The 27,655-nt window shown below is 36.0% G+C and overlaps 2 protein-coding genes across 2 annotated transcripts in view; one reads left to right on the forward strand and one right to left on the reverse strand.

Annotated features, from left to right (window-relative positions):
* Positions 1-7,614, forward strand: part of PPP1R1C (protein phosphatase 1 regulatory inhibitor subunit 1C) — a 136,200-nt gene extending 128,586 nt beyond the window's left edge. Inside the window, exon 5 of the mRNA XM_047773017.1 lies at positions 7,344-7,614. Within this exon, the coding sequence (XP_047628973.1) occupies positions 7,344-7,432 (89 nt within the window). The 3' untranslated portion in view covers positions 7,433-7,614. The remainder of the gene's footprint in view (positions 1-7,343) is intronic.
* Positions 7,615-23,250: 15,636 nt separating this feature from the next.
* The window catches only part of PDE1A (phosphodiesterase 1A), a 259,700-nt gene continuing 255,295 nt past the window's right edge, over positions 23,251-27,655 (reverse strand). The window contains exons 14-15 of the mRNA XM_047773019.1: positions 26,982-27,099; positions 23,251-25,756 (exon numbers count right to left, since the gene is read on the reverse strand). Of these exons, the coding sequence (XP_047628975.1) occupies positions 27,026-27,099 (74 nt within the window). The 3' untranslated portion in view covers positions 23,251-25,756; positions 26,982-27,025. The remainder of the gene's footprint in view (positions 25,757-26,981; positions 27,100-27,655) is intronic.

Raw genomic sequence — 27,655 nt, forward strand, 5'->3', positions numbered from 1 at the left:
TCTTTCTAAAGTGAAATTTCCCAACACCATTTAGTTCCATTATGTGTAGCCTTAAAATTTTAACTCTACTTCTGAGGTCATGGGAAGGTATTAGCTTTGAAGAAAGAGGGGGTATTAGAAGGGGACTTGGCTGTAGAGGGTAAAGGAGACACTCAGTCTAAGTCTATCAAAGTGATTCTCATCCTAGGTTTGCAAAATTAAAAAAAAAAAAAAAAAGCACATTCTCGCCTGGCTTCAATCGCAGACTTACTGATAAAGATATGGGCACTTTACATTTTGATAAGTGAGACTAGATTTCTCTCCAAAGATATTCTTTAAATACACTCTTCTAATGATAGAACGTAAGTGTACCTCCTCCTCTATTTTTTCTCATTACTTACTGCTAAATTTTTTGCCTAGGTTTTACTCTTAGGCAACAGCTTAAGAGCCAGTAGAATATATGCTAGGCAAAATATACATAAAATATATAACACTTAGGAATATCATATAATCATTCTGCCCCATTCCCATGTATGAGGAAGGAATAAGCATATATTTATTCTTCTGCAGAAAAGTGCTTCTCTAAGTAATGGGTAGTTAAGTGAATTGATCATGTGTATATGTAATTTACTTCAAATAAAGTAGAAAGGGATAGATTTAGGGTGAATTCAGGACATGATATATGTTTAGCTTTGGAATGAAATCAACATGTCACTTGATCTTTATGACCTTCAGTGTACTAATTATAAATGAATGACAAGAATATTAAACAAAATACATGTGAAAGTAGTTTGGGAAATGCAAAGCACATTTTCAATCTGAGAGATGGTGGGCCTTCACCAAGGAGCCTTGATATACTATACTATAGTTTAAATTATATTCCTTGAGTATATCTAATATGGTTATTTTGATAAAATTTGAAAGATCAATATGCAAGCAATGGTTAGAAAGTCATCTTTTTAGGGCCACTGAACTCTCTTTTGTACACAGTAAGCTTTCAGAAAACAAATGTGTGTTAAATGTATTTTGCAAATAGCATTCTCATGTAGAAATCAGATTTGCCATTTCCCTTAATCTAACCAGTGTATTGCTAATTCAATGGCTAATTTACTATCTCTTCTATTTCTATCTCTTCCTAATTACAAATTCTATTACAAACACTAACAAGAATGTTGACAAAAAAGACTGAAAAGTTTCATCTAAATCTATCAGTTATGAGTTGAAAGAATTTGATATTGAAAAGAGTCTCATGATCTTGAGTCACTACATTTTCCTTTGGATTTTAACTTCGGAAAAGATCAATAACAGTACAAGATTAAGTCCTGGTGACCCAGGTAAAGAGCCCCCAGTAAGAATTAGGGGCTCAGGTTTATGTCCCTGCTCAGTCTGTGATTTCTGTGTGAATTTAAGCAAGTCACTTTGCCATCTGAAACTGTCCTTTCATCTTTGAACAGATTAGATTAGGATTTATATTCACAAATATTTGTGAGAGATCCCTCTGAGATGCTGCTGAAAACCATGGACCTTATTCCCTGAAGAGGCACAGATACAAGTATAAATAGAATTCCAAGAGGGTCATGGGCTCTCTAAAATTTATCCACAAATTCCCCAGAGGACTTAAGAATGATTTCAAACATCTAAAGTATGTGGTTGAAAAAAATTAATCTATTTACATTTGCTACTTCTGATATGAATTAATTTTAAAATTTAGGTTTGGGATGCTTATGTCATTTCAAGTAGAGATACTTTTTTGTAATTTATAGTACTCACAGTGGAAAAATATTTTTCACTTTTTCCACCTTAAGAAGAAAAAAAAGATCTCCTTTTGTGTATTAATAGCATCTCAGAGTTGGTGAAGTTGTTAGTCTGCCTCTGCTACTCAGTGCAGTGTTCCTTCCTCTTTTTTTTTGGCTATGCTTGCCACATGTGGAAGTTCCTAGTCCAGGGATTGAACCTGCACCACACCAGTAACCAGAGCCATAGCAGTGACAGTGCTGGATCTTTAACCTGCTGAGCCACCAGGAAGCTCTTGGTTTCTTTCTACAGCTCACCTCTGAGATGGAAATTTAGCTTTGATTTGAACACACACAGCAATGGAAAGCTCACTCAGCTGTTTAATGCTGGGCAAACATAGTTTAGAAATTTTCTTCTTCATTCAATAAAATAAATTAAAAAAATATTTTCTTCACATTGAACCATACAGATGTCCTTGACCTAATGATGATTTGACTTAACAATTTTTTTACTTTATCATGGTGCATAAGCAATATGCATTCAGAAGAAACCATATTTCGAACTTTGAATTTTGATCTGAGCATGTTTAAGGCAGGCTAGGCTAAGCTATGATGTTTGGTAGGTTAGGTGTATTAAACGTATCTTCTACTTATGATATTTTCAATGGGTTTATAATGGGTTTATCAGGATGTAACCCCATTGTAAATCGAGGAATATCTGTAATCTGCCCTCACCATGTGAATGTCAGCTATTGAAACTACTGCTGCTTTCAGTAGCTGCATAAATAAATTTTCTTTTTCCAGTCCTTTAGGAATTCAATGGTTTTGTCCACTAAACAGTCCAGTTGCATATACAATTTTTCTGGAAATGTTTTCATAAAACTACTTGTAATCCCAATTTCTTTCTTCAGTGAAACTCTTGAAATTCAGAGCCCAGAATTGGGCAGAATAATCCAGAAAATGTCTAATCAAACACGGCTAGAGAGAAGTTTCCTGTCTTAAACTGCTGACTCCGCTGTTAAAAATGCCACTCACAGTGCCAGGCGTTCTCTTGCTACAACAGGTGATTCTACTGGGTCACGCTGAAATTGTGGTCACCTGAATCCCTAACTATAATCAATCTAGGCTGCCCCATTCCCTATCTCTTAGAACCAAAATACGCTTTCTAAAAACAAAACTCTATTTGACCTCTACCTTAACTGCTTAGGCCATCTTTCCAGCTCTTTGGAATCCTAGGTTTGTCATTCATCTTGTCATCTTTCCTTCCAAGTTTCATGTAATCCATGAATGTAACAAACCTGCCTTTTCCCCCTCTGAATTAATGGATAATGACCTGTGGTTTGCCAAATATGTGCCTTCTTTATGGACTAATTATTCAAAACTTCACTCAGTCACTTCACAACTTCATCAGCCTCACATTTAACCTCCTGATCTCAGAATGAAGGTCATGGGTATTACATTCTGTAGGGGGCAACATTTGTTTCTTTTCCTTTTCTATACTCAGTCTACTTTCTCTTCCTAAAAATCTGTTTTCTTTGTTCCTTCATCAATTCATACTGCATATCTTTGTATTATATATGGTTCCTTTTCCTGTGTGTTCATTTTCTCACGGATAAAAACAATCTTCATTGCATTCTTTGGACCCCTCTGCTCTCTGCCCGCGTGTGGTGCTGGCTGTGTCTTTCTTGCTCTGGATGGCCCTTTGCCACATATCAGGAGTCATCCCCTGTGCAGGTGAGGTATTTTCCTATGTGCTCACTAGCATTTGGGAGAGGAGGAGACTGAGAATTTCATCAACACCTCCAAGTTATTTTCCTCTAATTTGTAAGTCAAATACACTGCAATAAAATTAAACAGGAGTGAGAAAGCCTCACTTGCACGCATGAAACAAATAGGCTCTAACTGCAAGTGACATAGAATCACACTTTTATTTTAACTTTATTTTGTTACTTTGTTTTTCTTTTTCAGGCAGCACCTACGACATATGAAGTTCCCAGGCTAGGTGTTGAATCGGAGCTGTAGCCGCCAGCCTATGCTACAGCCACAGCACTGCCAGATCTGAGCCACATCTGCAACCTACACCACAGCTCAAGGCAACACCGGATCTTTAACCCATGGAGCAAGACCAGGGATTGAACCCACATCCTCATGGATACTAGTCAGGCTCTTAATTCACTCAACCACAATAGGAACTCCCAACACACTTGATTTTATACTGAGGTTTGTATCCATATATCCTGCAGAAGTTGGAAATAATGAAATGTAAGATCTTACTAGAAGTGGTTGAATGTAAAAACAAAAGTTACCTTCCTCTACTTCCAAAATTACTCAAATGCAAATGTCAAATGAAGGTTCAAAGAAAATTTAAACATAAAGCATACATGTGCTTGTGGATAGGGGGAGGGGAATGGATAGAACAATTTTTAGACAGCCCTCACAGACTTCATACTTTAATCCTATCAGTTATTACATCTATAACCAAACATTGCTGAGAGAAAAAAAGAAAGATTCAAAACACAACCGGAGTTCCCGTCGTGGCTCAGTGGTTAACGAATCTGACTAGGAATGATGAGGTTGTGGGTTCGATCCCTGGCCTCGCTCAGTGGGTTGGGGCTCCGGCATTGCCATGAGCTGCGGTATAGGTTGCAGATGCGGCTGGGATCCCACGTTGCTGTGACTGTGGCGTAGGCTGGCGGCTACAGCTCTGATTGGACCCTTAGCCTGGGAACCCCCATATGCCGCGGGAGCAGCCCAAGAAATGGCAAAAAGACAAAAACAAAACAAAACACAACTTAACCAACTAAATGTTATCTAGTAGAAAGATGATGTTAGTGTAAGCTGCTTTGGGAACCAAAGAATCTGTGGTTCTGCAGAACAGCTCTGTGATGTTGCCAGCTCTTGCCTCATCAAAATCTTTCACCTGGAAATAGTTAATGTCACACTTGAGTAAGACTGAGAAAGGCACATTCCAAGGTTTGCCTATGTGAGTGATTTTAAGGAGGTATTTTCATATAACTTTGTAACTATTATTATTATAAAATAAATTTAACAAGTAAGTAGACCTATAATCAAGAATGGAAGATGACTGATTCATGGTTTAATAAGTTGGACATATTTGTTATCATTTTTTAAGTGTTTGACCCTCTCGTGTCCACAAATTGATGTGGGCATTAAGTTAACCCTAATTTAAAGAAAACTAAGCACAACTTTATTACTACGTAGTTACCTTGAGGATAAAAGGGATGAGCTCTGAAAGCAGCAGGACCTTTGCAAACCCAGAGAGGTGCAGATAATTTTGGCTCAGAAAGGCTCAGGCAGGTGGCTGGATGATTACATACTTTAATATTTCAGAGGGAATGCCAAGATTATTTGAACCAGGTTAGTAGGTACTGTAAACCTACAATAAATCCTAGAGATTGATAGGTAAGTCTAGATTAGCATCCAAAGTTAAAGATGAAAATGAGTTGGGGTCTCATGACAATGGAAGTTTATGCTTCTTCGTTCACTCATTCAGTCATTCAGTCAGTATATATTAAGAGACCCTGATGTGTCAGAACTTCTCTCAGAACTATACTATATTATAACCTTGAACAAAGCACTTATCTCCTTGGAGTCAAAATGTTCCCATCCAGGTACTTATCTCATGGAGTTGTTGTGAGGTTTAGTGACTCAGATATGTAAGACTCTAGCAGAATTACTGATGAATGCTCATTGAACACATTTTCCTTTTCCTTAGCATTTAGACCTCTTTTTTCCCTATGTAATATATAACAATATGAAATAAGTTCCATTTGTTAACAACAAAGGTCTTTCTATAGTCCTGGATCAGCAGGAATTGCGACTGATCTGTGTTTGCAGATGAAATTAAAGTGTTTAAATAGTATTACAACTGATCAAATATTTTTGCAAGAAAATCCACCAAGTCGAGGGGTGTCATTCTTTGTCAAATGGCACTCTGAGGCTTACTGACTACAGTACATGCAAATCCACTTTTTTTTTTTTTTTAGTTTCTATGTTTTACAGTAAATATGGGCTGTGCCTCCCTTCCATTTATCAATTATAACTGAAACTTAGAAAAATCTCATAAATCAATGTTCTAAAATATAAAATATCTATAAACTTTTCCATGTTAAGCATCACTGTATGCAGAGTGTCAGCTAGTGTGATGTTTTAGTAAAATAGACCCAAGTGAAATGAAAAATGATTTTGTGTATTGAGTATAGTTTAGTAGTTACCTTTTGATTATTACTCCAAATTTGAGTTAATTTTGAAAACAAAATCTGAATATACATTATCATGGAACTGCCAAAGACATACCAAAGTGTCACCTCATTAATTCCATCAATTATTTATGCAATCAATATTAATGAGCACCTCCTGTTTGCCAGTGAAACTACATAATCCTGACATCAGCAAGTTTGTTCCAATAAGAAAAATACAATTCTATAAAGTAACTGCTACAAGAGAAAGTGATCCAAGAGCAGGTGGAAATATAAGAAAGCCCTGGCTAAGCCTACTTAGGGAACTAGGGGAGCCTTTACAGAGGGGCAAGCTGAGATCAGAAGGACAGATGAGAGTTTATCAGATGGGTAAGATGGGTAAATAGGAAGAAGCTATTCTGCAGGGAGAAGAGAATGAGAAAAACATGGAGGCTTAAGGGAGCCTGGAGTGATCTGTAATGTGGAAGAGTAGGTTAGTATTGTAAAGCATGAATAACTGTGAAAGGGGAAAGCAAAAGAGACCCGATAAGCACAGAGAGGCCAGATCACATAAGCCTACATAGCAGGCAAATGTGTGCCAATGGTTTTCCTGTGTATAAGTTATGGGCGAGGTTATTGAAAAATTTTAAATAAAGGAGGTCCCGTGGTGGCTCAGTGGTAACGAACCTGATTAGTGTCCGTGAGGACACGGGTTTGATCTCTGATCTTTCTCAGTGGTTAAGGATCCAGCATTGCCACGAGCTGTGGTGTAGGTCGCAAGACACGGCTGGGATCCCAAGTTCCCGCACTGCTCTGGCTGTGGTGTAGACCAGCAGCTACAGCTCTGATTCGATCCCTAGCCTGGGAACTTCCATAGGCAGCAGGTGTGGCCATAAACAGACCAAAAAAAAAAAAAAAAGAAAGAAAGAAAGAAAAAGGAATTTTAGAGAAGTGTCATAATCAAATCAATATGTTTGGATTCTTAAAGAAGATTAATAATATCCTATTTCATTTGCTGTTTGCAAGTTATAGAAATGGTGTATGCACACCTCTTTGTTCCTAAGGGTTTTAATGGTTATCATGTTAATAGAGTTCAGAGATGACAAAAGAAATATTTGAACTAAAGGATATATCAGAATTGCAATAAGAGCCTGTGAGCAGATTTTTAGTTAACAGCTTTTTAATAGGCAATGACGCAATTCTTAGTGGAGAAGATTTAATTACTATAAAATATAGCCTGTCTCTAATGGAAATTTGGCTGGGTTGTTTTTATTCCTCAGTGAATTAAAAGGTTTATACAGGATTAGATTGTTGAGATTCTTAGAGAAAACACATACACATCAGTGAAAACTTTCCACTCATTTTCTTTATCTCTTGCAGCAAAGCAGTCAATCTGCCAGAAATAAATTGAGCATAATTTTTATAATTTCAGGGGTTAAGCATATGAAAGGCCAGAATGAATCAGCATTCCCTGAAGAAGAAGAAGGCATGAACGAGAGAGAGGAGCAGTGGGACCATTAATTACGGGTCTGCAGCAAGAAGGCTTCTTGGGAATAACTGAACTATTAATTTCTCTGAATATCCCATGGAATGCCACTGCTTGACTTCCAGAAGCAACCTCCATCTCTGCTCCACACTCATACAGTAGTAACACTCCTCCTGGGAAGCAGCTCTTCATGGAACTTTAGAAGTACATACAGATTTACAATTCAAGATTAAGTATTTAGAATTGCCTTATGGCTCAGCAGATTAAGGATCTGGTGTTGTCACTGAAGTGGCTTTGGTCACATCTGTGGCACAGGCTCAATCCCTGGCCTGGAAACTTCCACATGCGGCCAGAACAGCCAAAAAAAAAAAAAAAAAAAATCCCAAAAACCAAAAACCAAAAAAATAGGTATTTATTTTATGGTGATTTTTCTTTATAGAAATTTGCAAACATGTGAGTGGCCTAACTTTAATACTGCCCAGCTTAATGCCTCACTATGTTCTACATCTGATATGATTTGTCTTCTAAAGTCAAATGTAAATAGCATCAATTTAGAAGTAATATAAAATGCATTTAGACATGAGTGTGTATGGGGGTTTAACTTACAGAGGAATGTTTTAATGAAACTTTAAAGAGTTGCATTTATCATGTTTCTGTGTACAGAATGGTACATGGCATTTATTTCAAAATGAAGAAGAAATGCCAGATTTTTTGATTCAAAAAATAAAAATATATTGGTCTTTAGATATTAAATATCTTCTTCTTTTCAACAACACAATAATGGTTAAAGGGCAGCAGAATTCTTTTCATTTTCTTAGCTGTAAGAGATATACTACTCATTATTTCCACTAGTTATTAAGAAAGAAAAATGCTAAATCTAAAATATAATATGCCAAATCTCCTTGTCATTTTTTTGGCTGTTACTTGACATATGAGGTGTTTCATACTGCATTTTAATGATCATTAGCACTTTCTAAATCTCCTATTTCATAAAATAAGAAATTCCATTAATATGTGCATTTGTTAATTCACAACTAGTTTTTAATCATTTGTCTCTAGGAAGGCATTTTGCCAGGAGTTAAGAAAATAAAGATATTTTCTCCTCTATAGAACTGACAGAGAAGATAAGCCTTAGTATAAAGCAAGGTTTACCAAGATGATATGTATTTACTGAATATGGCTTTTGATAATTCAAAGTTCTGCCTTTCTAACTATATTAATTACTTATTGTATTACAATGTAAACTATCTATACCACATAATTTAGTGGGGATAGAGGAATGCCCCATTTGGTTCCCACATTAGTGATATTAGTGAAGTTCAAATGTTTCATGGATTAAAAAAATAAAGATGAAAATTTCTCAAAAGTCAGTAAAGAAGTAAATTAAGATAGGAAGAAAAAAAATCAGATGTGAAACCCACTGTGGGATCTTAATATCAAGATTCAAAGAAGTAAAACAACTTTTTAGTTTTGAGTATGAGTTTTTATAATATAGAGATTAAAAGAAATGCATGAATCTATAAGCCAGTCCAACAGAGATAACAATCATTTTCCTTAGTATAATTTCACCAAGTAAGTAAATGCAAAACTCACTGATAAGTAGTATCTCAAGTATGAATGAGTGCTTGTTATTTGTTCCAAGTTTCTTTCTCTTTTCTTTTTTTCTTTCTTCTTTGCTTCATTCCTTCTTTTCACCCTCCTTCCCTTCCTTTCCTTTCTCTTCTACCCCTTCTCCTGAACTTTTTTTTTTTTTTTGTCTTTTCAAGGCTGCACCTGAGTCATATGGAAGTTCATAGCCACAGCAAGGCCAGATCCACAACATACACCACAGCTCAAGGCAATGCCAGATCCTTTAACCCACTGAGTGAGACCAGGGATCAAATCCGCATCTTCAAGGATAGTAGTTGGGTTCTTAACCCACTGTGCCACAATGGGAAACTCCTTGTTTTGTTCTGTATTTGTTAAGCCAGTTTCACCAAAAATTTCTAGTGTTTCAAGACCACGTGCTGTGACTGTTTGCTTTCCTAAGTTTCCCCTTACTTAAAGCCTGATTAAAGCTCATGATTGTTTTAAGTGATTTTGAATTGTGTTTGTAGAACATCCTAATATACCTTTTCTTTGAAATACCATGTGGTGATAAAAAATAAAATTGTCCTTTCCCATGAACAGACATTTTTATAAATGTTTTTTCAAAAGAATTCAGACAAAAGAAACCAAAGCTTTTGCTGATTTTGTAACATCAAAGGGAAATAAACATCATGGCTCCTGGATTCTTCTATTTTGTTCTCAATTTTTTTAAAATGAAAAGACACCAAAATGAAAAGAATAAGTTCTCCTTAGGAAATTTTAGTTTCCTCTATTCTATTCTCCACTCTTAAAACAGAGAGATCATGACTAAAAGCATAAGGTTTCCTCTGGAAAAGTGTTGACTTTTTCAGAAATTTGAAGGAAACCAGCTGAGATAATGGCTTTTCAGTTTCCTTTTCACAGTTACAGTTTACAACAAAATTTTTTCATGAAGACAACTTGGCTTCAATTTGGCTGAATAGGTAAAGAAAGATTCTGACCAAACCAAAATAAAGCAAAACAAAACAAAAATTTCATCTTTCTCAGACAACATTTATAATGTAATATAATGGTTAGCAGATGGGCTTTGAGTCCCTCTGACCTGGGTTCAAATTCAGAGTTTACCAAATTTTAGATTCGGTTTCTCCATTTGTGAAATGAATACAATCATACCTACCCCTATCGGGTTGTTATGAAATTAAATAAGACCTATAAAATGCTTAGCTTAGCATAATGAGCATTTAATAACTGGTAGCTGTTATTATTGTTAGAGTGAGAAAGCAGCTGAGACTATCTATCCCAGCCTTCTCTAGTACCCAATCCTCTCCAACATCACTAACAAGTGATAGATTGCTTCTCTTAGTTTTGAATGGCTCCAGCTGAATCCCAGACCCAGCCAAGGAACTGTAATAATTCCTTCCTGTGTTAAACTTTCTCTTTCTCCTTCACTGTACCTCCTTTCCCATATCATAGCCATTCAGATACTCCAGAACACTCTGGTGTCATCCACTTGCTTTTGGATCCTCTTCCATTGTGTACACTGAATCTGCAAAAGATTATGTCCGGTTGATAAGTGAGATGATTTTTTTTACCCCCCTAAAGATGAGAAACTGAGGCAGAGAGTGTGGAAAGGCAGAACAGGATGCTAGGCCAGAGTTCTCCCTATTAGACAACAATTTTATAACCCTTCCCCTCCCCCCAGCATTGTTCAGGATAAGAGTCTTTATAGAAAACAAAATTATGAGACTATTTTCTGTTCTTAAAAGTTTTCATCACTTTTAAAATCTTAAAATCTTAATTCAATTATACCAATGTTTTCTATATTGTGGAAACATATCATTTTAGGTTGGTTAGGGACAAATTATTTTTATTTATATATTTATAAATACTAGTACATGTTAGAAAATATACATGATTAGCCACCCAAAATTGTGCTTTTATAGCTACTGTTGCTTAGGATGTGAATATATTTTAAATCAATTGAAAGAAAAATGTTAAATAACCATAGTAGAAGTGGTACGTCAAAAATCACAAAAGTGATATACAATTGAGTAAACTTTGGAAACACTGATTTGGGGTATTGTCTTAGCAAATAGCTTAAGTGCAAAAATTGCAGAGTTTGTTTAGTTGCAATATGGATTTATGAATTCATGAATAAATCACTTATATTGCATTGATTTGAAAATTCTTTATTTCTTTACCCACATCTAAAAGCAAATAGTGTAAAGTGCAAACTGGTCATAGAAAAAGCATGTCTACCTACATTAAAGTGTTTATGCTCATATGTTATTTTGAGTATTTGATTTCTCTGAAGGTGGGTGGGGAAAGAAATGACCTTAGTTTTGTTAAGTCCTTGGTTCCAAAAACCAGTCTTCAAAGCTCCAGCAGATTTATTAATTATTAAAAATGTCTGTTACTGAAATGAGAACTATGTTAAAGAAACTAGTTTTCATAACATATAACATTCTGAAGAACTAAATTTCAGAGGAAAAATAGCTTTAGGAAAATGATAGAGGGCATATCTGGTTTTGAATGACATTGTAATTAAGGTGATACATTTTGCAAACATCCCATATAATTCACACAGCAAAGGAGGTAAAAGTTTCTACTTTGCAATGTAGTGTGAATTAAATGAAAAAATCTGCATGAATGCATAGGTGCCTGCTCTCATTTTATAAAGAGTCTACCATTCAACTATAGAAATTTCCTTAGCATATATGTCATGAGGCCCCCTCATTCTGTGAATACAGACACTGGTGCAGCCACTACCCTCACTGCATTTCATAATTAGTTTATGCAGATAATGGAGACTTGGTCTACAGAGGGAAGAGGAACATGAGAGTGGATTATAGGGAAAAGAAGTGGATTATAGGGAAAAGAAGGCAAAGTCTTTCCACAAAGACTCCTGGAAACTTGAAGAAAAAATTGGAGAAAGTAGATTAAAATGGTACCGGATATATTGCCATTTTTCTTCTCACTCTAAAAATATGACTTGGCAATTTTTCACCTTTCTCTGACTTTTCATAACAATGAGGATAATGTGAGGGGATGAGCACAAGGAACCCCAGGAGTATATGACACTACCATGTTAGAATCCTAAAAATTACACAATGCTAGGGTATGTTTGGCAAATGTTTCTTCATTACTATTTAGAACAAGCATTTGATAATAGAAAACCCAGCAAACAGTGGCACAGAGGCTTATTTATGTTATGAGTAAAATGGTCAGGACTGGAATCGTGGCTCCAGACACCAATGAGCATCCAGGTACTTTTCATTTTCCTTACCGTTCTTGATATTGTAACTTCGTGGTTCCAAGAGAGATGCTGCTTCAAGCATCTGGTCTGTTCCAAGCATGAGGAAGAGTGGGAGGAGAAAGGCAAAGACTATAGGTATCTTGCCACTTGCCAGCTAAATTAAGGTTCTCTTTGTAAGGTAAGAAGTGAGTGTGGGTATCTGTTGAATGACCAGCCGTGTCTTGCTTCCCAAATGAGCACAATTCAGGGATTTTCTTCTTCCCTGGGGCATCCAAAGGAAGCACAAGATACCTATACATGTTAGGAGTTGAAAACATCAATATTCACTAAGTTTTTTTTCTACTTCAAGTGCATAAGTTCGGTTAATATTTATGATAGACCTGCAGCTAGGTAGAATAAGGCCAATACCCTTAATTACTCTATACTATTTTTCATAGGATAATTTTGTGTAGTTTATAAAAGTGTACACTGGAAACTAGTACCTTAGTTTATTATTCAATAAATATGTATGAATGCCTATGAATGCTAGATAATGTTTGAGTACTGAGGACACCATTGTTAACAAGATAGTTAAGGTCCTCAAATCCATGGGTGTGTATTCTAGTATTTGAAAACAGTCAATATATATGTAAATTAATAAAGGAATTAGACCATTTCAGAGAGTGAAAAATTCCTGGGAGCAAAGAGAATGAGGTGAAGTAGCAGAAAGTGTTTTTTTCCTTTTTGTCATAAATGTGTGACATTAGGAAAGTTCTGTAATCATTCTGGGTCCCAATATCCTAATCAGTAAAATGCGAAGAATGATATGGGGGAGGGGTAACTACATGATCATGTGAGGATCCTTTCAACTCTAAGATCTTTGTTTCTCCCTCTGACTCATTTAGGAACAGCAGGCAAGCAGCAAAGGAGAGAAGAAGAGATGGGAATAGACAGAAAACAGCAATATTAAGGGAAGATGGAATCAGAAGAGCAAACGGGTATTTTTGCATGCTTGTCTGAGAGCGAACAGACAAAATTATTTGGGTTAGAAATACACACGTATGTATGCATGTGTAGTATGTATGTATGTAACAGCTTTAGCATTGTAACCAATTATGTTTTATTTTTTAAAGATTTGAAAGGAAAAATTTCTCCTACAAATCACTGATTCGATAGTTTAAAAACACAGAAGCTTTGTTGCTATTAAGTGATGCATACCAGATTTTTCCCTTTACAGAGATTTACATGACATGGTATTAAATCTCTGGAATGTTTCCACTGTATTCTGAAGTAGTTATTTTCTTTTTTTCCTCCAGGTGCAAAATGGGTTGATAACAAACAGAAGCAGACTTGTCAGTGCTGTGTTCCTACTTGAGCTTGGAAAAATACCAACACAAAACAAACACCATCACCACCATCACCTCTCCATCATCATGTGTTATTTTCTTTCTCCAGGATTCCTTTCTGAAGCACTTTAGATATTTTATACAACATGGACATGTTTTTCAGCAATTGTTTCTTCATTTTTTTCTAATCATTGATTCTACAGTATTTGCCAAGTTGTTCTTTTTCATTTCAATTTATTTCTTGTTATAACCAAAAGTGAGATCTTGAATCTGAATAAATTCTAAGTGATTCACTTTTAGTTTTTCTAGTTCTGGAATCTGAGCTTTCTCTTACAATAAGGAGGCTTTTAATTATATTTTATTGCTTGCTTTTCAAATTCCATTGTATTTGTTTATTCCTTTCTTTTTCAAATTCCATTGGTCTTGATTTAATTTAGTTCCACAAATACATATACATAGGTAGATAGTCTACAACATATTACTGATTCAAACAGTAGTTATACAAATGAGATGTTGCTATCCTGCTAGTAACTATTTGTTCAGTTCTTTATGATTAATACAATGGTCTCACCTATGTTCCTCAGTTAATAATCACATTACACAGGAGTTCCCGTCATGGCTCAGTGGTTAACGAATCCAACTAGGAACGATGAGTTGCGGGTTTGATTCCTGGCCTTGCTCAGTGGGTTGAGGATCTGTCGTTGCCGTGAGCTGTGGTGTAGGTTGCAGACACAGCTCATATCCCGCATTGCTGTGGCTGTGGCTGTGGCTGGCAGCTACAGCTTGGATTAGACCCCTAACCTGGGAACCTCCATATGCCATGGGAACAGCCCTATAAAAGGCAAAAAGACAAAAAAAAAAAACCAAAAAAACAAACAAACAAAAAAAAACCACATTACACATATATGACAGGTAGGATTCATTTTATAGGTCAGGAAACTAGAGTCCTAAAAAAATAATGAGCCAATAGTCCAACAATAGTTTTACAAACCCTTCCACTAGCTTATGATCTGTTTGAGAAGTTGTAATAGTTTTTAGGATGGAAAATCCCACCCTCCTTAGGAACCATAGGGTTTTACATTTTCTTACAGTGCTTAATATATCAAGCACACAGGGATAATTTTGTAATGAGGCTGAGCAAGAAGATCTGAGTTCCACTTTAACTCTTTGGCATTGACTTCAAACTAAAATGACTTATGACCAATAAAAATGTAAAATTTGAAACTCTTTTTGAGGTATTTGGCTCATTTAAAAATCTTTCCTATGTTTAAATCTATATTTAAAAAATGATCTTTAATATCTTAAAAAAAAAGAAATGCCAAGCTTACGTCAATCTTAAGAACAATCTCTTCTTAAAGAAAAAAGACACCTGTTTTTTGTTTTTCTTGATTTCTAATAAATTGTAAAAGAAAAGTAATTTTATAAATTGCTATTTGTATTATCTTTCCTCTTCTCTGCACCCCTAAAGCCCCAGAATTTGAGGAATGATAATTTTCACTTATCATCTCCCAGATTTTGTATTGCCACAAAAGTAAAAATAAGTAAATAAGTGTAAGTACCTCAGACCTAAATGCATAACTATAGAATACACTATAGATATTACGGTATTAAAAAAAAAAAACCCAATATGCTACTTAAGGAGCAACCAAAGAGAACATTCTAATTGCTGCTCTCAAGCTGAGGAATGAACGAGTTTCATTGGAATTTAAAAATTCATTTTTCTCACAAGTAGTGATGGGATTCAGGACACACTACTCCAAGAGACAGCAGGCACCTTGTCATACTGAATATTTTAAGCTGGAGGAATTAGAGAAAACAGCAGAAGTGCGAGGCTCACCCTGATCTTCTCTCTGTTCTTTTCCACTGAAAGAGGCTATAAAAACCTCAGGTGAAAAGTGTCTTTCCTACATCTGGAGGAAAGGAGCATACTTATCTCTGAAGACAAAGGGACTCTGAGAAGAACCCAAACAAACAAGCCTTGCTGGGTTTTCCCCCAATTTTTTTTCTCCCACACCCACAGTATGTGGAAGTTCCCGGGCCAGGACTGAAGCTGTGCCACAGCAGCTACCTGAGTTTCTGCAGTAACAACACTTGATACACTGTACCACAAGGGAACTCTTAGGTTCTTCCCAATTTACCATCCTTACCTCATACTCCTTAACCTCTCATATTTCTTCACGCATGTCCATTCTTCATCAACGCTAGCACAAAAACAGATCAGTTTTGGAGTTTCTGTAGTGGCTCAGTGGGTTAAGAACCCAATACAGTGTCCGAGAGGGAATGGGTTTGATTACTGACCTTGCTCAGTGGGTTAAGGATTCCACATTGCCACAGGCTTCAGTGAAGGTCACAGATGTGGCTCGGATCTGGCATTGCTGTGGCTGTGGTGTAGGCCAGCAGCTGCAGCTCTGATTCAACCCCCAGCTGGGGAATTTCCATAAGACATGGGTGTGGCCCTAAAAGGAAAATAAAAAAACAGATCTGTTTTTTCAGAACTTCATTTCTTATGAAGATTCCTGTGTAAATCATACATTAAATAAGTTTGTATACTTATTTCTCATTAACCTTTGTCAGTTTAATTTTTTTTTATCCAGCCAGAAACCATAAGAAGGGTGAGAATAACTTTTTCCTCTGCTGTAGTAACAAAGATATAACATGGCTTAATATGAATCAAAGCAATGGAAAAATAGGAACTTAAAAAAATTACTTGCAGATGGCTGAATATCTCTTTAATAATTATAGGAGAATATCTTCTCTTTATTTCTTAGAGACTGGTACTTGTCAAGGCACTGCAGTAAATGTGTGGTTTCCCATAACATTTTCCCTGCAGCATAAATTCTCTGGATGAGTTTCCTTAATTGGACTAATCACATTATATTACCAGATGTTGCTCTCATCTTTCTTTTTTGCCCTAAAAGGACACAGATTTCCTATTTTGAAATTGTCACTTATTTGTTATATTTGTCCAGTGTTTGAAACATTATGTGTGTCCTTTATTTGCTTTCAAAAACACTCAGTAGTCTAAATATTAAAATTTGACATGAAGGTCAATGATGACTAAGATAGGAATTAGATTACCAGTTATACTACTACTAACCAAATTCTGGACTTGTATACGACACTAAGCTTGAGCTATTTCTCTTCATTATCAGTATAAATAAAGTTTTCATGGGACATAGTTTATTAGAACTAGATGATATTTAAATGAAATTTTTAAAAATAATAATTTTTACAATTTGGGCAGAAAAGTAAGAAAAATTAGAAATTTTCCTCAAAAACAACCAAAAGCTGTATTGGTATAAGATAATTAATGCAACACTTTATGGAAAATATAATTGCCAAAATCAATAGATTTTTGTTTAAATCACAAATTTGTATGCTTTTTTCCTAATAATTATTAATTTCTACAAATCTTTTTTTCATTATGTAATGTAGAATTGAAAAATGTTTCTATTAAGGAATATGTATGTGTGTGTAGACTCTATATATGTGTGTGTGTTACATATATATACATATGTATGTATATAAAACATGTATGATGTGTGCATGGGTGTGTGTGTGTGTGTGTGTGTATACACACATATTTATAACATAATACTGAAATAAAAAAGGAAACTTTTTAAAAGAGAGAAGGGATTTAACATATTTGCTATTAAGTTATGCATAGAAAATTAAAACTTTATTAAATAAACACTTCCCTAAATTATCATTTCCATTTTATTTTCTATTAAGGGAAAACTAGATGGAAATGGAAGGCAACATCAGACAAAAGGAAGAAAGGAAGGCTCTTCCAACAGAAAGGTGAAGAGCTGTGGCACAGTGGGAGGTGGAAAGAGAAGCAGCCAGAGGGACAGAGCCTGAGGGAGAGGCAAGGCTGGCTCCTTCTTTTTCCCAGTCCCGGCCACACAACTTGCTCTTAATAAGTTCCTGCCTGAGGCTGCCAAGTCATCTCCATCTGAATGTGTCTTTTGCACCATGGTTATTTCTAGCAACCCTATTCTCTCTAGTGGGTTTGAAGATTACAGTTTCAATGTTGACCCACTTGGCTTCTAGATTGCATCTGACTTACCACATTTAGTGGACACATCTGTTCTTCTCACACAATTTCCACATTATCAAATTTCCTCTGCTTTTTTGTTTCCTCCAAAGAAAGCCTTTTTTTTTTTTTTTTTTTAATTTTACTAATGAGGACTCTGTGAAATCAGTGGAGTTTGCTGGGACATGTGCCTGTAGTTTTGTTTCGTTTTGACAAACTGCTATTGTTGCTTCTAAGTGCAGCTGGATGTTAAATAATGTGTTTTATTTAACACCCCATCCAGGAAGTATAAGGGTTATTGTTACTTGATCTTTATGCTGATATTTTTCTTTTTCATATTTGCATTTTAAAAATTTCCCTAAAATAGAATGCCTACATGGTATATATCAATATAGCTATCTGTCTAGTACCACATATACCTGTCTAGTACACATATATATTAACCTGTATTTTGATATATCTATACCTATGTGTAATTTTGCCTTTCTAAAGCAGGGACATAAATGCTGAAGTCAATGATATGATCCCTATTAGAGAAGAGCTGGCCTACTCTTTACATGGAACAACCTCCCCATCATGTGGACTTTTTGGATATTGCTACTGAAGTCAAAACTGCAGCTCTAAGCATGAATTAATTTTAAAAGAGGAAGGTGTAGCTCCTGATAGATTCTTATTTTTATAGTTCATTCTCTTTCAATTTTTTCTATTGGTCAGTCAATACTCTCAACACCTTACATGGACCATTTCATTTAATCATTCCAACAATTCTATAAAATAGGTACTCTTACTATCTCCTTTTCAGAGATGAGAAAATTGAGGCTTGTCCAAGATCAAGAAACCACAGCTGACAAAGTCTGAAATTGAATTAAGGGCAAAATTCAGTCCTTGGATGAAATATATCCTACTTCATATCTTCCACATAAAATTCAACAATTAAGAGCAGCATCAGGATAAATATAAAATAATCATATTAACTTATGTTGAGAACCAGCAATGTGAAGAGTACTGTCTAGATCTTTTAAATATTCTTCGTGATTATTTCACCATTCTATCAAAAAGTCTTTGTTATGAAAGATTCAGAAACATTAAGCTTAACAGCTACCAACATCCAAAGACATGCTATGTATGAATTGAGGTTGTTGTTACTCCAAAGTGGGCATGGTCTACACTATTAATCATCAAGGCTACAAGAATCACCTAGGAAATGTGGGCTTTTCTCCTTAGCAAAGTTGGTAAGATTAGCTACAATCAATATATCTCTGCACCAGCAGACCCATCTCCCCATGGGGTAGACAAGAGACAGATGGGGAGACCTTAATGTTTTTCTCATATAATTCAGGTTTGCTTTTAGCATGCTATTAAGAATTAATTAAGAATTAATGCACTCCCCATTTGTCTGCTCTGAGAAAAAACACAAATGGCTTCTTGGAATGATGTAGATCTAAAGTGCTTGAAAAGTGAGTCTCATTTTAATTGAATTAACTAGAGATGTTATTTGAAAAGCATAAACTCAATCATATGTCAAACAGGACAAACAAAAATAAAGCTTTCCTTTTTGCCTTCATTCGTTTATTTGTATTCATTTACTGAATACCTACTATGTGTAAGGCTCAGTGCTCCTTTACTTTACAGTCTTGGCAGAAAACATATGACACTGAGAGCTGCAAGGTTCCAGCACAGAAAGATACGAGATGTACTCACCCAGAAAAGAGGGTCTGAGAGTTTCGACCAGAGTGATGAGAAAAGACTTTCTGGGACAGCTGGCATTTGTTCAGGTCCTTGGAGGAAGGGGGGATAGTGACAGGTAAAGATAGCAAAGGGAGCAGCAAGATCCACATGGAGTGGGCATCATGTGCAGAGGCATAGTAGAAATCCAGGAACAGTAAGGGTATGATGATGACTGTGGCTAAAAAGAGGCTGGGGTTAGACCATGAATGGCTTTGAGTATCACGCTAAAGGGCGTGATACTTGTGGGCCAGCAGTTCTCAAAGTGAGGTCTCCAGTACAATAGCATCAGTGTCACCTCAGGTTCTGTCCCAGACTTATCTAATGAGAATTTCTGAGCAGTGGGGCTTAGCAATTCACAGTTTAACAGACCCTCCAGATGAATCTGATGCCTGCTAAGGGTTGAGAACCAGTGCTATAGCCAGCCCTGTTGTACTGTTCTGTGTGCTATGAATAAGTGACAGGTGTACTGGGAATATTCATATCCTCAGTCCTCAGGGTGGCTGGGCAGGCCCTGGGGAAGCTGGAGCTCTGGGAATGACTGCCTTTGGCACCAGCAGCCTTACTCTTTTATCCTAGGGCACAAGCTCCTTGATCTGAAAAAGAAGTAGGTGTCACATGGGTCAAATTTGTCAGGTGATCGACCTGTTTTTGTGTGCTACTCCCATCCCTAAGCTAAGAATGACTTTTACTTTGTTCTTATGTATGGCTTTTACATTTTTAAAACATTGTAAAAAAAGAAAAGGAAGAGGAGAAAGAAGAAGGAAATTAAGAGGAAGAAGGAGGAGGAGGAGGAAAAGGAGGAGGAGGGATAGTGTGATGGCATGTGGCCTACAAAATCTAAAATGTCTACCTCCTGATTCTTCACAGAAGGAAATTTACTGACCCCTGGCATAGACAAGCAGAAATTGTTTTTGAGAAGAAGAGTGGTAGATCCAAAGAATGAATCAAGAAGATTTAGTATAATAACAGTGTGCTGAAAAGAAAAAGTGAAAAGAGCTGGAAGCAGAGACACCAAACGTGGAATACAAGTGAAATGGTAAAGCTCTAAACCATGCAGTGCCCCTAGAACAGAAAGAGGAAAATGGGCCTTTAATGCTCCTAGAGACAATATAACTTAACTTTCAACTGGCCCAAGTGCTGTGCCATAGCCAAGTTCTTAGTAACTAAGGAAATCATAGACTGTGTCCTGTTCAATTACCTCCTGTGTTTTGGTTTGGTTTAGTTTTGAGAGAGTAGAACAGTATTGAGAGCATGAACTCTGGAGCTTCTTGTCTAGTGTGAGAAAATCCACCCCAAGTTTAGGTGCTGAGTGGGTGTTTAGAATTATCTCCATAATATTTAATTATTGTCTAGAACAGTGATATATATTGAAATCAACCAGTTATCTTCTTAAAATCCCAGTTACAGATTACAAGGTCTTGATAGAGCCTGAGAGTCATCATATCTAAGAAGTTCCAGAGGAAGGACCACTCTTTAAGTAGCAAAGGTCTGGATTGAAAACAGTGGTTACTTGGAAAGCAAACTTTTAAGGTCACAGATTAAGCATAGGAAATAATTCCTCCATTCATAGAAATCAGAGGCACATTTTCTGCTATAAAATATGGTGTAATTGGTCACCAAAGCACATATGCACCTGCTGTTGGCCACTACAAATCCTGCCCTCTCAGACTGATGATTTTTAGAGACAAGTACCTAGATAGAGAATAAAGTATAGGGTGGAAAAAGGTTAGAAAAGGAAGGTAATGGATATAGTGGATGGAGAATTTATAACTGATCCTCCCACAACTGCCTAAGGGTTTGGGGAGTCACATTCAGACTTTGAATGCAGGGACCTCAACTTACTATGTGACCTTACACAAATCATTTAGCCTCCTCTGCCATGGTTCCTCATCCGTAGATGGGGATAACAAATTCTCAAACAGAAGTTATAGGGAGTAAAAGAGATCATGTCAGAAAATAATAAAATGTAGTAGTAAGACTATAAGAACTAAATAATTGAATCTTTATCAGAGATAAAATATCTATCATCTTGAGATACAGAGGAAGCTCCCCAACCATCACGACTGGTAAGGAAATAGTCCAGAAATGTATTAATATTACTGAAGGACAAATAGCCCCAAACAGAGCTTTAAATATACATACTAGTCCACATATAGGATTTGTATCTTTAATATTTGGAATTCTCTCCAAATAAATGACAGGTATGTAATGTAGGACATTATTAGGCATTTGTTTGTGCCTCTAAAATACAATTTCCATTATTATTTAAGGCCTGTACTAAATGGAGGATAAATTTTGTGATATTTAGAAAAAAATGAAGCAGAGGACACAAGGCTTAATGTAACTTCCAAAGGCAATATACATTTTTATATCTAAATTATATTTCAAAATTAAAATATGGTCTTTTACAGCTTTTTGAAATTAGGTGAAAATTTATTATAAATCACATTTACTGCAAAAAAGTTCAGTTAACTGTCATGTATCTGATAACTAGATAAATTTTTTCATTTTCATTGGAAATGCTTTAGCATCATGGAGACACAGCCTAACAGGTGACACATATTGTGCCAATTCTTTTTTTGGGGGGGGGGCTTTTTGCCATTTCTTGGGCCGCTCCCGAGGCATATGGAGGTTCCTAGGCTAGGGGTCGAATCAGAGCTGTAGCCACCGGCCTACGCCAGAGCCACAGCAATGCGGGATCCGAGCCGCATCTGCGATCTACCCCACAGCTCACTGCAACACTGGATCCTTAACCCATTGAGCAAGGGCAGGGATCGAACATGCAACCTCATGCTTCCTAGTCAGATTCGTTAACCACTGCGCCACGACGGGAACTCCTGTGCCCTTTTTTTTGCTATTTCTTTTTGTCTTTTTGCTATTTCTTTGGGCCGCTCCCGCGGCATATGGAGGTTCCCAGGCTAGGGGTCCAATCGGAGCTGTAGCCACTGGCCTACAACAGAGCCACAGCAACGCAGGATCCGGGCCGCGTCTGCAACCTACACCACAGCTCACGGCAACGCCAGATCGTTAACCCACTGAGCAAGGGCAGGGATCGAACCCGCAACCTCATGGTTCCTAGTCGGATTTGTTAACCACTGCGCCACGATGGAAACTCCTGTGCCCATTCTTAATTGATTTAATTAAAACTCTCTAGATCTTCACCATAATGTGACACTCTTCATTTCTTAACTATTCTCTGCTGTTACCTTATTCATACAGTCCTTCTTCACAGAGCTGTCCTTTCCATTGTGCTTCTGCCCCATCCTACATAGATGTGGTAGAGAGAAAGAGGCCTTTGGTACCAGAGAGACTTATAACCAGTTCCAGTCTGGAGTCTGCTGCTTGAGACCCTCATGGCCTTAGACAAGGCTCTTTCTCTGAAACTTGGTTTTCTTACTCATATCAATTCCCACTTTGCTGGATTATGGAGGATAAGAGATTAATATTTGCTAAGTGTTTACCTGGAGTCTGTACATAGGAAATAAGCAATAAATACGAGCTTTTGTTTATTATTTGTTATTGAAATGTCAACTCATGAGCCATCCATTCTAAGAAGTTTTCTTGGAATTCCTGAAGATGGAGGCAGTTTTAAACCTCATTTAATACCCAGAGGTGCATTTTATTTGCAACTGGTTATTTTGTATGTGCCAATTTAGTTATTCATGTTTTTAGACTATCTCCTCTATAAAACAGGACATTTCTAGAGGAAAGATTCAGGTTTCCAGAATCCAGCATGCACCATGCATCTACCAAGGAGTAAACAATAGGTGCAGAAATAAATGTTCAATGAACATTCCTTTCACAGAGCAAAAATTACTTTCTGATAGAACTTATATCAGTTTTTAAGTTGGTATACATTAGTTTTCCCTGATTTCATCGTTTCAATGCCCCACCAAACTGAATTATATCAGGCATCAAATGTTTCACCATATTTTCCCTCAAGTATGATTTATTTAGCAATCATATACAATAGGAAATACAGAGAATTACAGCAGAATAAAAACACAAGAATTGTAGCTTGCCATGTTAAAAATTAAATAAAAGAGATACTGGTTAAATAAAAAGGCATATGAAATTGTTATATGTTGGGTAGCTGAGGATACAAATGCCAGACAGGACATTTAAGGCGCAGCAGTCTAATTCATCCATTCCTCTCTTCGAGATGGATTCAACATGAATGCTTACAGAAGGATGGGCACTGGTACCCTCTGCTCTGACTTTCTGCCAATTAACACTAATTAGTGGCTCTTAGAGAGAGGAGGGAATAAGGAAGATACAAAGGAAATAAGTAGAGAGGGGAGGGGAAGGAGGGAAAGAGGAAGCAAGGGAGGGAGATTAGCAAAAGAAAAAGTACATCAATGGTGTGACAACTCTTCTGAGGAGACGGAAAATGTTTTCTCCACTCCCCTGGAAGTTCAGTCACAGCACTCTATAAGTTACATAACCTGGAAAATTAGGTTTAAGCCATATACATAAAATGATGAATTCATTATATTCCTCTATTTTAAAATGTAATAAAGCCTATATATCTTAAAGTATTAATAAGAACAAAGTGGACGTTTCCTATGACAATTAAGAAGCAGTGTTTCAATTTACTTCTCTGTTGAGAGATCCTATAGCTTTACCAAAAGACAAGTGGCTCAAATAGGAACAATAGTAATTAGACTTCCCAGATAGTTAGACTCTATTTTAAATGCAGAATATTTTCTAGCTTGTAAGTAGCTACCTTAAAAAGACATTAAAAGCACTAGTTGCAGTTTCTCCATAAATAGAAACAAGAAGTCCATTGTTAAAGGACAAAAAGTTACCACGATGTACATATCTATAAATTTCCCCCAACACATCATTATAGACCAATCTTTACTGCTTACATTTAAAAAATCAATTCCATTATAATGTATATGATACAATTCAATTATTTAGCTGTGTTCTACATAAGATTCAGGTGAAACAAAAGGTGAGGACCTTATTCACAAAACATTTAAAAGCATCTTATGCACAGTCTATGCACAATATATCTTAAATTAGAATGCATACCTAATATGCATATAGAATATGGCTTACGCATGAAAAGAGATCTAAGTTGTGAGTTATAAAATCCCACTACTTAGACATAAAAGCTTCTGATTGCATCCATTTCTAAAATATTGCTTAACATCGTGGAACCCAGAGAAGAAGCATGTGCCACAGAAAACTTATTAGGATAGACATACCCACCTTTGTTTTATTCTTTAATTGATGGCTACTCTTGATTTTTTCCATTCAATTTATGCCTTTCACAAAGACAAATTCACTTGGGCTCACAATCATTGAAGTATTTGCACAGAGAAAAGTTACAACCTACTTGTGCTTGACTTTTCTTGTCAGCTAATAACAAATAAAGGTAGTTCTTTAGTTTGGAGCAACGGCAAGGCTCTGCACATGCTCAGGCAAAACATGACAAAGAAGCTGTCTCCAAGGGTTGCAGTTGGTTTTTTGTAGTAAAATTATAAAGCCACATCAAATAATGTTATCTGTAAAGTATAGACTTCTATTTTCATAGACATTTTTGAATACACACACACACACACACACATACTCACATACACTTCTTGTCATTTATCCCTTGGCCTGTAATATATTTTGTTACATCTTGGTGGGATCAATACCCCAGAAGGCAAATTCCATTCTCAGTTCTAGTGTCTGTCTCCAACAATGGCTGAAGGTTCTCATCCTCTTGGATCCTAGGTAATGTGTGACTTGCATTATGATGACACCCACGTAGGTGATGTGCTAGTGCTTTGAAACCACGGGGATGGGTGCAGCCTGGTTCACTGCTTTTAGGGACAAGTTTCACTGCAGCTTCTCAGCTTGAGAGTTACAATGAAGAGTTCATCAGGTGACAGAGCCAGGGCTCGAGTCTCCACTGTGTCATAGGACTTCAACTTCAGCTTCTGAGCAGACATGCCTCTCACACCTCTCATTTTGTTCCCATGTATTTAAAATAACAAGGACAATCTAAATAGCCTCAGAGATGCAAAAGGTATTTTCCCAAAATTTTGTTTTTGCTTTTACTTAACATCTTAAAAAACTGGTAGTTACAGCCTCTGTGTAAAATAATGCACAAAAGTAAATTCTAAAAATGCCTCATCTTCTGCACGTATGCCGTAACTGGATTCAAAGTGATGAAAACTTAAAACGGTCCAACTTTGTCTTAAAAATTTCTCTGGCTTGATTGAAGAAGGCCAAATTGTGGAGAAAGAACAATGGCAGAAGCACTGGCCAAAATCTCTTAATAGCAACTTTAAGTGTATTTATTTAGCTAGAATTACTAGCTCAGAATTTATGTTCCTTTAATTCCTTATATAAGTCCATAAAAATGGCCTGTTCCAAATGTATGTTCAAAGAGGAGAATCTGGGTTTGTGGAAAATTGAAGCTTTAGGATATTTTAGTGCTGTTCTCATTATCCTGAAATAAAATCCAAATGAAAATGAAGATCATGTTTTAGTCATCTATAGGCATTGATATGGTGGCAGTTTCATGTTGGACTTTCTGTACTTTGTCAAAAATAAGAAATTTATCAGTAGATAATAGATATTCATTTTATGTCAGGTAGAATTCCTCTTTCTATCTCCTCTGTGTGTGTGTCTTTAGAGTTTGCTGGAGGGTGTGGAGAGAAATTTCTTAAAATTGTTTAATATAGAGCTGGTTCTTAAAATCTCTATCCAGTTTGTGGCTTGATTTCTATACACAATTCACATGTAAAATAGTAATCATGATCACTATCTTTGGAACTGCTGATAGGACTAACTGAGATAATACATGTGAGGTGTTCATCACAGTGCTTCACAATGATAGTTGCTATTAACGAAACTATTATTATCAATTAAAGTCTTAGGACCAACTCAAGAATACTGAGAAATGAATTATCTTAAAAGCTAAATTACATTTTAACTCTGTCATATCTAAAGCAACATTTGAGGAGCTATTGATAACATCTCAAAGGCTCAGTATGGTACCTATGCATTTTCTCTTGCCCCTACCATCACCCTAACAACAGGACTTATTATAATACGTTTTAAAGGAGGCACCAAGACATCGCTACTCTAAAAACATTCCTCCATTTAAAGTGGCTGCACCTTCTCTGTTGGCCCAAAACAGTGGTTTTTAACTTTAGTGTACAAAAATAACAACAGACTGAATTATTAAAAATTCAGATTTCTAAGGCACCGCTCCCAGAGTTAATAATTTGGTAGATCAAAGATGAGTCCTAGAGGCTGAATTTTTACAAAGGGAATTATTGATGCAAACGTCCATGGAGTTTAGTAAACACTGATGTTTGTTTCATAATATATACCTGCTTTATTATCACCCAGTGTAAAAATTCATATTTCCTACATGAAGTAGAGAAATAAATCTATGTAAAACATTCATATTTCTTCTATGAAATAGTACTAAAAGGTCTAAAGCACTAAAAGGTTTCAGTAAATAAAATTTTTTTATTGATGAGCAAGTCAAGAATTATTTGAAAAGGTAAATATTTAAAGTATCCCTGTTAAGGTTTTGCTTCAGAAAATATAGATTTTCAAAAAAGAATCTAGGAGGACACTTAAATAAGGTAACTTTTTTCTAATAATATTCTACAAACCATCCACTTCTGAAATAAATTTCCCATCCCCCCAAATACAATTACCTCTCATATTTAAAATGACAGAAGCCTTAAAAGTTGTTTCAAATCTATGAATGTGTCTCAGCGTATTTTTCTTCAGCATTTACTAGATCTTCTAAGTTCTTATGAAGATCAGGTTCACCTAAAAAACAAGCACACAAATAACCAAATATAATATAGGCCTGAAAAACCCAGTAAGGTCAGGAAACTGAAGCAATTAGTCAAATGTTGAAGACCGGATTTTACAATGGATTTTGTGGCACATTTCTCCAAAAATAACACAAATTTTTCTTTCAGCCTGAGGATTTACAGAGTAAAACAGGTCATCTTCTGGTGGTTGTAAAACTTTGTAAAGTTGCAATTTAATCTGTAAATAATGAAATGAAATAGATGAGACCTTTAAATATCTATTAAATCAAACATAAAAATTATATGTTTTTTTGAAAATTTTTAATTAAAACAAATTATTTTAAACAAAGCCTCTAATGTTCAATGTCTTTTATCATTGCTTAGTTGCTATAAATTTAAAACAAATGAGTATAATAGAATATAATGTTTAAGACAAGACACCATCTGCCAAAACAAACTAATGGAATTTATAATCTTAGAATCACTCAGCTTCTGAATAAATGCTGAAAAAAAATTACCATGGAAAATGTTCCAACATTTCCAGAGAGGTTGCAGAGAATCTATCAAAA

This window comes from Phacochoerus africanus, chromosome 3 (genome assembly GCF_016906955.1).
Source record: "Phacochoerus africanus isolate WHEZ1 chromosome 3, ROS_Pafr_v1, whole genome shotgun sequence".
NCBI classification, from domain to species: Eukaryota; Metazoa; Chordata; class Mammalia; order Artiodactyla; family Suidae; genus Phacochoerus; species Phacochoerus africanus.